General features: G+C 41.7%; 1 protein-coding gene across 2 annotated transcripts in view; it reads right to left on the bottom strand.

Annotated features, from left to right (window-relative positions):
* SPG11 (SPG11 vesicle trafficking associated, spatacsin) overlaps window positions 1-12,121 on the bottom strand; it is a 69,463-nt gene that overhangs the window by 42,705 nt on the left and 14,637 nt on the right. Inside the window, exons 7-13 of one of the 2 annotated variants that reach the window (XM_075896796.2) lie at window positions 10,916-11,061; window positions 8,634-8,766; window positions 8,073-8,228; window positions 5,760-5,938; window positions 5,358-5,534; window positions 3,587-3,643; window positions 2,954-3,081 (exon numbers count right to left, since the gene is read on the bottom strand). In XM_075896796.2, coding sequence (XP_075752911.2) covers window positions 2,954-3,081; window positions 3,587-3,643; window positions 5,358-5,534; window positions 5,760-5,938; window positions 8,073-8,228; window positions 8,634-8,766; window positions 10,916-11,061 — 976 coding nt within the window. Of the gene's footprint in view, window positions 1-2,953; window positions 3,082-3,571; window positions 3,644-5,357; window positions 5,535-5,759; window positions 5,939-8,072; window positions 8,229-8,633; window positions 8,767-10,915; window positions 11,062-12,121 lie in introns of both variants that reach the window. The other variant, XM_075896795.2, reaches the window with a different exon arrangement.

The following is a 12,121-nucleotide window of genomic DNA, read 5'->3' as shown; positions in this document are numbered from 1 at the left end:
CTTAACTGAACATTTTTTAAACTTCAGAAAAGTCAGTTATTCCCACTTCATAAGCTCTATAATGAGTGCACCATGTGATTCTAATGTTGCTTGGGCAGCTATAATCTGTACCAGCTGCAGCCTCAGCTCTCCTGTGTCTACTGCAAACAGCAGTTTTACAGGAAACTGCAGACCCCTGGTTTTAGTACAAGACACAGATGGATAAATGTTTTGCAGCACACACAGACATTCACTGAATGTTACAGCTTGCAGTTAACTATGCAAGAGTCCTAGCAAGTCACTGAGTTTATCTTCCTGTCCATGCAGGTCTGTTCCACATGGTAGTTACTGGTTATGCATAAACCCACAGAAGTAACTAAAAGCCAAAACACCTTTTTAAATTAACTGCCATCTATTGTGCCTCAAACAATGAATAAAGAAATGCCATATTGTAAGCCATACATGCAGTAGGCCTTAACATGTCATCAATTTGGTTTCATATACCTAGTTAAATTATGCAGAATCCACAATGACCCAAGGTAAATTGTTCCAATGGCTAATCCTTACAGTTAAAAATGTACACCATACTTCCAGTCTGAATTTGTTTTATTTAATCATTTAGCCACTAGATCCTTTTATATCTTTGTCTGCCAGACCTTACATTTCATTTTCAAATATCTGTTCTCTATGTAGTTACTCAATCCTTAATTTGATCTTTAAGATAAAGAGACAGACTCAAAGAGCTCAATCATTATAAGCTAGGTTTGTTAATTATTTAATTGTTCTCATGTCTCCTGCCTGAACCCCTCTTCAGTTAATCAACATCCTTCTTGCACTGCAGACACCAGAACCACATTCAGCAGTGGTCCCATCAGTTCCAAACAGAGAATCTCTACTCCTACTCAAGATTCTCATGTATGCATCCAAGGCTCACATTAGTCTTTTTTTATTATTATTTTAGCCACTACCAGCACAAGCCACTGTTTTATTTCCATAGCGGTGCCATAAAAAGGACTCCATTGAGCTGACAGTAAAAAGCAAGCCTGGCAGAATTCCTTCTTTTTATTTAAGTAACTGACAGAAAATATCCATCTGTTATATATATTAAAGGGTCTCTCTGTCCTAAGGATGTTCAGTACTAGTCGACTATCTGATAAGCAAATGCTTATTGGATAGTTGAGTCGACTAGTCAATTCCACCCCCTCCCCCCCACTGCCTCTATTAGATAGAAGCAGCAAAGAGGGGAGGGAGTAAGAGGGGATACTTCAAAGCAGCAGCGCCGCAGAGCTGATCCCAGGCTCAGCTGTGCAACGCTGCCCCTTTGAAACACCGCCTTGGCATTTCAAAACAGCACCGTAAGGAGCTGACCCCGAGCTTCATGAGGCACTGCCGCTTTGAAATACCAAGGCTGCATTTCAAAGGGGCAGTGCTACACAGCTGATCCTGGGCTCAGCTGTGCAGCACTGTCCCTTTGAAATAGCTTCCATATGAGTAAATGAATGGAGATGCCTATCTCCTAGAGCTGGAAGGGACCTTGAAAGGTCATCTAGTCCAGTCCCCTGCCTTCACAGCAGGACCAAGTACCATCCCTGGCAGATTTTACCCCAGATCCCTAAATGGCTTCCTCAAGGATTGAACTCACAACCCTGGGTTTAGCAGGCCAAGGCTCAAACCACTGAGCTATCCCTGACAGAGGACTCAGCTGTGCAGTGCTGCCGTTTTGAAACACTGAGGCGCGTTCAAATGGACAGTGCTATACAGCTGATCCCCAGCTTAGCTGTGAGGAATTGTCCCTTTGAAACGCTGCCACGGCATTTAAAAGTAGCAGCACCGCGTGGAGCCCTGGATCAGCTGGGGAGTCCCCAGCTGACCCCAGGCTCCACGTGGCATTTCAAAGCTGGCACACCTGCATGCAGCCAGGAGTCAGTGAGACTTCCCACTGGCCCCGGGCTGCATGGGGAGTTCCGCATTCCTCCTTTGAAATGTACAAGAGCCCCAATGGGTTTTTTGTACATTTCAAAGGTGGAATGCGGAAGTTCCTATTGACTAGTTGAGTAGTCGATGGAAATTCCATTGACTACTCAACTAGTAAATTAACCAATATTTAACATCCTTAGTCTGTTCAAGAACTCCTCCTAAATGGTAAGAGCTAGAACTATTAAATTCGGCACACAGATTCCTCTTATCATAACTTACAGAAATGGAAGGGTTTGGTTATGCCAGGAAAACATTATGTGCTTGGAAAGGGATTGCTTCTCATAAAACCAAACAGAAGAGAGACAGAATCACCACACAGGTAAAAGGGGCTGGCTGGGGTCCATGTCCCCTCCCCACCTGGGACTGTTTCAACCCTGAGCCTCCCAGCCCCATGCACCTTCTAGGAATGTGCGTCAGACCCCTCCTCCCAATTCTGACAATCAAACACATTTTATAAACCACTAAAATACCTACTGTCAACATGTCAAAAGATAGACAGTAAATATCTTTAAATCAACAAATCATACCTAGTTTTATTATTCACGTGCTAAATCACTGGATTAACTCTAATAAGTTCTGAGGAAAAGAAAGAAAACACTGCTTATCTGAAATTTTCTGTTATGATTGTGATCAATGGAAATATTTTTCATTGGTTTTGGTCTACAGTGAAATTGACATTTACTGATCATTACCCGTTAAATAAACCTTATTGTTAGAAGACCAATAATAGGCCAAGACTAACATGCAAAGATTTTACATTACGTTCATGATAATAAGTGACCTGTCTGTGAAGAAAATGACCAACTCGCAGAGCTCTTTAAAGCATTTTAAACTATCTATCAGGAACCCTGTGACTTTGTAGATGCAACTACAGAAGCCCATTTGTTAGCACAGCAAAACCTATAAAATACAAATCTCAGATTTAAATATGCAAAGAACATAGCAAACTGAATCAATGTTATTCATTTAAGATAAAAAGGCAGTTAAACCATGTTACCTGGAAAGAGGTTGAATTTCTTTTTTGGTTTGGAAGGGTCCTGAATAAAAGTTTTCAACCTGATGCACAAAGTCTATCACCATCTTCTCTTTTTCAGAAAAATAGTTTTCTTCTTGCAATACTTTCACCTTCAAATAAAATTAAAGTCGTACCTTTGATCACAAATACATTTCACAAATTACTGTCATGACATAAAAAAAGAATTGAATCTTTTTGCAGACTTCTTTGATAACAAAGCACAAAGACAGAAAGTGATCCACAGGGAAGGATCCTGAGGAGCTGAGAGTGCGGTGTGTAACAGACTAGGTGAAACCCTGGCCTCACTGAAGTCCTTGAGATTTTTAACAGCTACTTCAGTGGGGTCAGAATTTCATCCTGTCTATAAAGTCATGTATGAAGCACGCCGGGGCAGGGTAAACTGTCATTTCAACCAATTTTAACCTCAACTGCTGATGTTTTAAAATAATAGGCCATGACAAATCCAAGACCAGTGCCTGCTTGCAGGGGACACAGTAGAGTTTGTAACACAGGTTTTGGAATAGTGAAGAGTGTGCATTCCACAAAGAGACGTACAAAATGTTAAGTAGAGTAAATCAGAGAAATCTTTTCTCCACTTACCAACAAGTCACGTACGTTTTTATCAATAGTGTAGAAACATATCTTGTGCAACTGCTCTTTCACATCAAAACCCTATAAAAAGCAGATTTCAATTGCAGATCACACAGTGTAATAAAAATTCTATATGCAAAGGCAGTTTTTACCACTCAAAACTGAGCACATTATTTTCTTTCACAAGTGCAACATCTTCACTGTGTGCACCATAGTATTTCCCTCTGCAGATCAGAAGAGAGAATTCAGTCTGCATAGAGCCAACAGAAGTACTGCATATGACTTGGGGCTGTTTGATCCCTCTGGATATAAAATGTATATCCAGCTGTTAGTGTACAAGTCCAGAAAAAGCATGTCCCTATGTATACTATGCATTGGTTAACTGAACATAAAACATAAGGCAGTAAGTAGAGCCATTTTTTATGCCATAGTATTCTGTGAGCAGCTTCTCTCACTAATGGATAACGATGCCTCCCCAACACACTCACCTGTGGAATTGGAAGGCAGGTTACTGTTTGTGCTGGGCACATCAGGGCTAAACCCTGCTCTTCAGCTCTGGCCATGAGAAAAGTTCTCCAAAAGGGAGAGAAGCACCGCAGCAACCAATAATTATTATTAAAATAAGAGTTCTTGTGCATTTCACTTTTCTAGAAAGTCTTTTAGGGGCTCCAAGACTAAAAACCCACATGGAAACCAGTAAGAGTAAAGAAAAAACTAAGATAAACTGTTTCCTTTCCTCCTCTGGTAAGGAGAGTTCTACCCAGTTTCCTGCTATGACATCTGGATTGAAAAAATTACACTGGTAACTTTCACTTCTTTTTCAGATATGTTTTAGACTTGAATGTCTAGGGTCTTTTTTTAATTTTGTTTTTTATTCAAACAAAATAGACACTGAAAGAGCAAGCAAAATATAAAGAAAACCATTTTACTCCACTTCTATACAAAGCAGGTAGCGGCAAACTATCTAAACCAGGAGTTTTGAGACCCTATTTTTTTTCATCTACACTGGAGCATTTTTGCAACTGGTCCTGGGGAGTAAGGGACAGGGGGAAAAGAGCAGGGGTAGGAGTGTGTCCAAACCCACCCTTAAGCCCTGCCTCTCCCTGCCATGGTGCCATATCCCCCGAGGACCCCAGCCTTGCAGATTACTGGGGAGGACTGCCACTGGTTGGCAGCAGCAGTCCCCTCCTTCCTCCCCACACTTCCTGCAGTGGCAGGAGCTGCAGGGAAGCAGAGAGCACTTGGCGGGCACATTCACTCCCCTTTGCTCCACTTCCATGTGGCTCCAACCACTGTGTGGCATGTGAGAGACAGAAGAGAGACAGTTGCTGCTACCCCATGCAAGGCTCTCCCAGTAATCCCTGAGGCTGGGTCCCTTGGGAGCCAGAGTGCTGGGGGAGGGGAGGGAAGGGGAGGTGGCAGGGGGCTACATTGCGAATATGCTCTGGCCAGTAGAATGCCCTCAGGCCGGGAGTTTGAGACATCTGATCTCAACACTGCAGATGGAAAGCTAGATTAACTGTGCTTAACAAGCCATCAACAATTCCTCATTATGTAATTGAAAGTGTCTTTAAATTCCTGCCTAGCCATTCATCTGTCACGTGTTCAAAGCATACTACATACGAGTATTCAAGGAATGTTAGTGGACAATTTTTCCTAAAAATAATGTTCATTTGTGAAATCATAACAGCTGCTGGGAAGTAAACTCCCCCACAGCTTAACGTACATTTGTTTGTCTCTTAGTCATTTGGAAATTCTGTCAGATTTATCAATATTTTAATCACACATCACTCACCATATTCCTTATGAGTTCTGAGGCCTCTTTGACATTGCCCTTTAGAAGACTGTCATAAACGAGTTCCAAACCTATTTGAATCAGCTTTTGAAGACTCTGAGCAGGATTGTGATTCACTCGAAAGAATGTCTGAGCCTCTGGGATTCTGTTGTTTAAAATGGCCTCAAAAATAATTTGCTGCAAGAAAAAAAAATTACAGAGCTGTTATGTTCTCTAAAAGATATAGCAAGCTATGCTGCTGATGATCCATGTGCTCTTTGTTTCTAGCGACTATTTGACTAGCAAATATAAACCAAGTTCATTTAAGATTTGCTTATTTCTTCAGCAGTTTGAACATAACTCCATGCTAATTCCCTGAATACATGGGAATTTAATACCCACCAACTGATTATTTGTTTTTACCTCTGATGTGAGTTTTTCCCACATTTGGTTTTCTTCTATTCTGGGAATGTCTTCATCAAGATCACATCTTAGATTTAAGAGATTTATCTGCTTTCGAGGAAACTTTATCATAAATGTTCTAAGTTCAATAATGTAGGCGGTTAAAATATCCACACACTTCTGCAAGCACTCATCAAGTTCTGTAGAGGATAACAATGGGACACTTAACAGAAATAAAATGAACACTACAGCACTAACCCTTACAGCTCATTAAAGTTTAGCATTTATCTATGATCTCAACCAACACAAAGCACAGTGGTACAGAGACCCCAATCTGTTTGGGCACGCCCATGACATCAGGGTTGTTCTCCATAGACCCACTTTGTTGTAAAGACATCGACTTTAACAGGGTTCAAAACAGAACTAGATACATTCATGGAGGTTAGGGCCATCAATGGCTATTAGGCAGGATGGCAGGGATGGTGTCCCCGGCCTCTGTTTGTCAGGGGCTGGGAATGGGCGACAGGGGAGGGATCACGTGATGATTCCCTGTTCTGTTCACTGTCTCTGGGGCACCTGGCACTGGCCACTGTGGGCAGACAGGACACTGGGCTGGATGGACCTTTGGTCTGGCCCAGTCTGGCTGTTCTTATGTTCTTATACAGGATCAGAGCTCTATTTTGTAGCAATAAATTTATATTCAAATTACCTTTAAAATATACAAACATCTTAACAGTCAAGTGCTGTTTACAGGTAAGGGTACTACGATTTAGTCATAGGTATTTTTAGTAAAAGTCACAGACAGATCACAGGCAATGAACAAAAAGTTACAGCCCCTGACCTGTGCAACAAATACCCATAAATAAATCTTTGGTGCTGGGGGGCAGGAGTGTGCTCTAGCAGATGCTGCTGCTCCTGGAGGGTGAGGCAGCCCAGGACACTGCTTGTGGCTCTGGGTGTGGTGGGCGCAGGTACCTACAACAGCAGCTACTCTGGACGGGGGGCAGCCTGGAGCCATGAGGATGCTGCTGCTCTGGTCAGGGGGAAGTCTAGGGCAACACCCCTGCTCCTAGATCCCTGCTCCAGGACAGCACCTGGAAACAGCAGCAACTGATGTGGCTGTCCCCAAAGCCACCGGCTCTGGGGTCAGCTGCACTGACACTGCAGAAGTCACAGAGGTCCTGGAAATCTGTGAAAGACTCGCAGCCTTACTTATAGTGCATAAGAGGTTACAATGACTCTCATGGCCTCCCGGTGGCTTTGCGTCCTCCTGCCTGAGATCCGAGATTCCGTTTCTAGGTTATAATCTCTTTTTCCCCAGGCTGGCATGGACTAAGCACTCTTGAGCAGCGGCTCAGCCTCGGAAGAAGAGAGAATGAGCCAAAGCTTTGGTCCAGGAGCTCTCGATCTTTTTCTATCTGGGGCCCTGCCAACATGCTACAAGAACCATGTGGCCTAGCTGTGCCACAACAGTTTTTCTATGTAAGCAGTAAATGAAAAGCCAGGCTGGCATTAGATGGTAGCGAGAAGGGCAACTGCCCGGGAGCATACACCCCACAAAACTAAGTTCCTTGGCTTCAGCCCCAGACAGCAAGGCTCAAGCTTTGGCTTTCTTCCCTGGGCCCCAGCAACCCTAATGTTGGCCCTGCAAAACTCTTGTAGGTTTGGGTAGACTCCCTGGAACCTGTTTGCTGTCCCCTATGGGGCTCTGAGTTCCTGGTAGAGAAGCTCTGTGTTGGTCCACAACAATCCTTCTGGTTGATATGGTAGTAGCATTTACAGGCTTTAAAGCATCTTCTCTGGCCAGAAATATCATGACCCAGGGCTTTTAACCCGGGGAGTGGGGAAAAATCTTCCAAAGACGAAGAAAGGGGCAGGAGAATACTTAGATACTTTTTGGAATTCAGGCTTGAAAGTTTACAGACATATATCAACTCTTACACGTTACACATTGGCCCTTCTCGGATGTGGCCTTGTCATCCTTGTTTATGCAGATCTGCTATTAATCTTAATGGGGGTTACACATGAATTAGGGCTGCATAATCAGACTCTTACTGGCCCCACTGATCCTAGCGTTTATATTAGTTATTTTGGCAGACATGTAGCTTATTCAGCTTAACTTCCTCTCCCTGTAAACATGATCTCTGATTCAATCTAATCTCCATCCCACGTTCATTTGTGAGAGTAAGAATCCTAAGGGAATAATTTTGAAAAACTTAGAACCTGTGCACAGAGTTTGAGAATCTTAAAAATAAAGATGTGCTATTTAGTTCTGAATCACGGAAACAGGGACAGACGTGTGCTATTACATGTTATCCATGCTAGTAATCTTACCTTCTGTGTGGACAAAAATCTCTCTGACTTGTTTGTTAAGAAAAGCCAAGGTAAGGTTTAGCAGCTGCTCAGAGAAGTGTTTACTCTGAGCTTCCAAATCATTTTCTCTGATTGCTGAGCAAAGTAAATCTAAAGCTGGCTTCAGTTCTTCCACACCTATAATCATATAGGCAATTAAAACCACACACACAAAATAAACAATGATGGAGGTAGTTACATAAGAATTAAACTAATTATGGGCCTTAAAGGTAAAGCACCTAAATCTTTTACACTATGTAATTAACCCAGTCACACTTTGCAAATACAACACTTTCTTTTATATAAAAATATTTAGAGTAGCACAATATCAGAACACAGCCAAACGCTTCTTGTGCAAATTTTATCTCATTCACCTTTTATCTCATTTCATCTAGGACAAGCCTAGATGAAACATTACCATCCAAACATCTACCAGAGTGTGGATAAAGAGGCAATTTGACCTCTAACAAAAAAAATACCTACTTATAAATAAAAAAAGCAATTGAATGTAAATGTTAATGTAGCTTAAAGAATTTTACTTACTTCTCAAGTAAAATTGGGATGTCATATTGGTAGATTGTTCAGGTAAGGAACACGCTGAAGTAAGATTGAAAATATTCTCTTTGCTCTTTAAAAAGAAGTCTACTGTGTCTAGCTGACGGTTCTCCAAGCCAGCCTAAAAAAAGATGCAACCACACCATCATGAATATTCAAAAAAAGATACACTGGAGAATTACTGCTAATATTTTTAATTTAAGTTCAATGAAGATAAAGTGGAAGCACATGGGGCAGAAAGAAAAACAACAAAGCAATTTAGACGTAGTGCCAATGCAGCAATGAATAGTAGACATCTCATCAGGGTACAAAAAATAAAGCTTATTCAAGATCCAGGACTGACCAATCGAACACTTGCTAAAGAACTAATGTAGGTTTTCAGTTCTAAAGGCCCCACATTTTATAAGCCTTCAGGACTTTTAACTAATGTCCTCATCTAAAAAATGGAACTGCAGTCTTGAAAAATTCTATAGAGAAAAGCCATCTGTTTGTTTTGCCAGGCAAGAAAATGTTAACATTGTGCCTAAGCTTATAAATGTTCATGCTGGCTCTGCAAGGTAGAAATGGTAAAAACAAAATTTATAAATAATCTAGAGAAAGGGGTAAACAGTAAGGTGGAAAAATTAGCAGATGATACTAACCTGCTCAAGATATTTAAGACCAAAGCAGACTGTGAAGAGCTTAAAAAGGATCTCACCAAGTGATTGGGCAACAAAATGGCAAATGAAATTTAATGTTGATACATGTAGGCTACGTCTAGACTGGCCCCAAATTCCGGAAAAGGGATGCAAATCAGGTAAGTCAGAATAGGGAAATCCGTGGGGGATTTAAATATCCCCCGCGGATTTAAATAAACATGTCCGCCGCTTTTTTTCCGGCTTGGGGAAAAGCCGGAAAAAAGCATCTAGACTGGCGCGATCCTCCGGAATAAAGCCCTTTTCCAGAGGATCTCTTATTCCTACTTTCAGGTATTTGGGGTCAGTCTAGACGTAGCCGTAAAGTAATGCACATTGGAAAAAATAATCCCACTATACATACAATATGATGGGGTCTAATTTAGCTACAGCTACTCAAAGAGAGAGATCTTGGAGTCACTGTGGATAATTCTCTGAAAACATCCACTCAGTGTACAATGGCAGTCAAAAAAGCAAACTGAATGTTAGGAATCATTAAAAAAGAGATAGTGAGTAAGACAGAAAATATCCTATTGCCTCTATATAAAAGCATGGGACACCCACATTTTGAATACTGCATACAAATGTGGTCGCCTCATCTCAAAAAAGATATATTGGCATTAGAAAAGGTTCAGAAAAGGGCAACAAAAATGATTAGGGGTTTGGAATGGGTCCCATGTGAAGAGAGATTAAAAAAAGTGGTCTTTTCAGCTTAGAAAAGAGGAGACTACGGGGGGATATGATAGAGGTCTATAAAACCATGACTGGTCTGGAAAAAGTGAATAAGGAAAAGTTATTTACTTATTACCATAATATAAGAACTAGGGGGTCACCAAATTAAATGAATAGGCAGCAGATTTAAAACAAAGAAAGGGAAGTTTTTCTTCACTCAGCACATTCAACCTCTGGAACTCCTTGCCAGAAGATGGGGTGAAGGCTAGGACTTTAACAGGTTTCAAAAAAGAGCTAGATAGATTTGTGGAGGTTAGGTCCATCAATGGCTATTAGCCAGAATGGGGAGGAATGTGTCCCTGGCCTCTGTTTGTCTAGAAATGGGTGACAGGAGAGGGATCACGTGAGGATTCCCTGTTGTGTTCCCTCCCTCTGGGGTATATGGTATTGGCCACTGTCAGCAGACAGGATACTGGGCTGAATGGACCATTGGTCTGACCCAGTATGGCCATTCTTATGTTCTTAAAAATCTCGTTCTAGCGACTTGTAAAACAAAAGAGATAGTTGTAAAGATGTTGATTTGGCAGAACAGTAAATGCTTTCATGATCAATATTTTTCCATATGCTCTTCCAGGCTCTTGATCAGGAAAAAAAAAATCTCTCTCTACAATATGTTAGCTACATTTCCCTATTTTCTTAGATTTCTAATGTTTGGTTGTTTTTTTTTAATAACTACAATATTCTTGGACTTTCTTTTAACCCTTAAGATACTGATTCACACTCTTACCCTTGACTCAACTTGTTGGGGGTTTTTTGGTTTCTTTGGTTTTTGGACTGGAAAAAACTATTAATGATGAGAGATTAAAATCTGCTTTAAGGGCATACTCTCCTGTTCTATAATAGATAAACGACATTTTACTTTACCTCTAGCGCATGTACAGGAATCGAACATCTTCCCCACCCATTGAGATGACAAAGAGAATCTACAGTGCCAGCACTTCCATGGATTATCAGTCTATTCAAGAATTCCTCTTGAGTTAAACCAAACAGAATCAAGAAGAGTCCATGCTCTAAATAAAAGAACCAAAATTACAGTCAATATAATGTTTAAATGTAATATTATTAAAACTGGACTTTCCATCTGTGATGCCCCTTTATGCCAACTGGCAAAGGATGTATCCAACACACCACTGTCAGAATATGTAGCCAAAGTCCTGTAAGGTCTGATAGAACTGGTGACACAGTCGTCACAAACCCCATTGTGTGATATGTGTTTGAGTGGTGTAAAGAGAGTTACGTATGTGTGCTGGAAATACATTATTTAATATGTTATGGAAGCGGCTGTTAATCAAGTCTGCCCTAGTCAAAAAAATGTGGATTTACCAGCCTGCACAAATCAAGCCAACAAGCAGATGAGGAAACAGCACGGCTTGATTACAAGCCAAGGACAATGACACACATTTACTTACCTCTAGGGCAGGGGTGGACAAGATGCGGCCTGCGAGCCTGCCAAACCCCTGGATCTGACCTGCAACCACCTTGCCAAGACCCTTAGGCACAGAGCAGCTCACGATACTTTAAACGGCGAGCTGCTCTCTGCTTTGGATATTGGGGAGGAATGGGGGAGGCTTCATGCACAGCGCCCCTTCCCCTCCCCTCCCCCCAGCAAAATCTCTCCACTCCCACTGGCCAGTTTCTGGCCAATTTTGTTCATCACAAAGGGACCAGCACACTCTGGTCTTGTGAATGAAAGATCCTTCTGCCTGAGAAGCTGGAGATGCGGATAACTTGATGCAAGTGAGAAAGCTGCTTAATCCTAACCCTTGTTAAGATGCAAGTGAGCTTTTGTTTTGTTTGTAACTAGACTAGGGATGTGAATGTTTAACCAGATAACCAGTAAGCCTCTCCCTTTATGGGTGAGACTTACCAGTTAAGATTAACTGGTGGGACTGGAGCAGCTCCTCATCTGCTATAGGCAGGGGCTGCACTGCAGATACGGGCTGTTTCAGCTAGGATGGCCGGGGGAGGACAGGTTACCACAGCCGGCCTGCAGACACACCCTCCACTACCTGCCCTCCCCTTTAATTGGTTAAACAATATATTCAACCAGTTAACCAATTAAACAGGATT

This window comes from Pelodiscus sinensis, chromosome 14, assembly GCF_052426305.1.
Source record: "Pelodiscus sinensis isolate ZL-2025 chromosome 14, ASM5242630v1, whole genome shotgun sequence".
NCBI lineage: Eukaryota > Metazoa > Chordata > Testudines > Trionychidae > Pelodiscus > Pelodiscus sinensis.
This window is presented reverse-complemented; position numbering and strand designations above follow the sequence as displayed.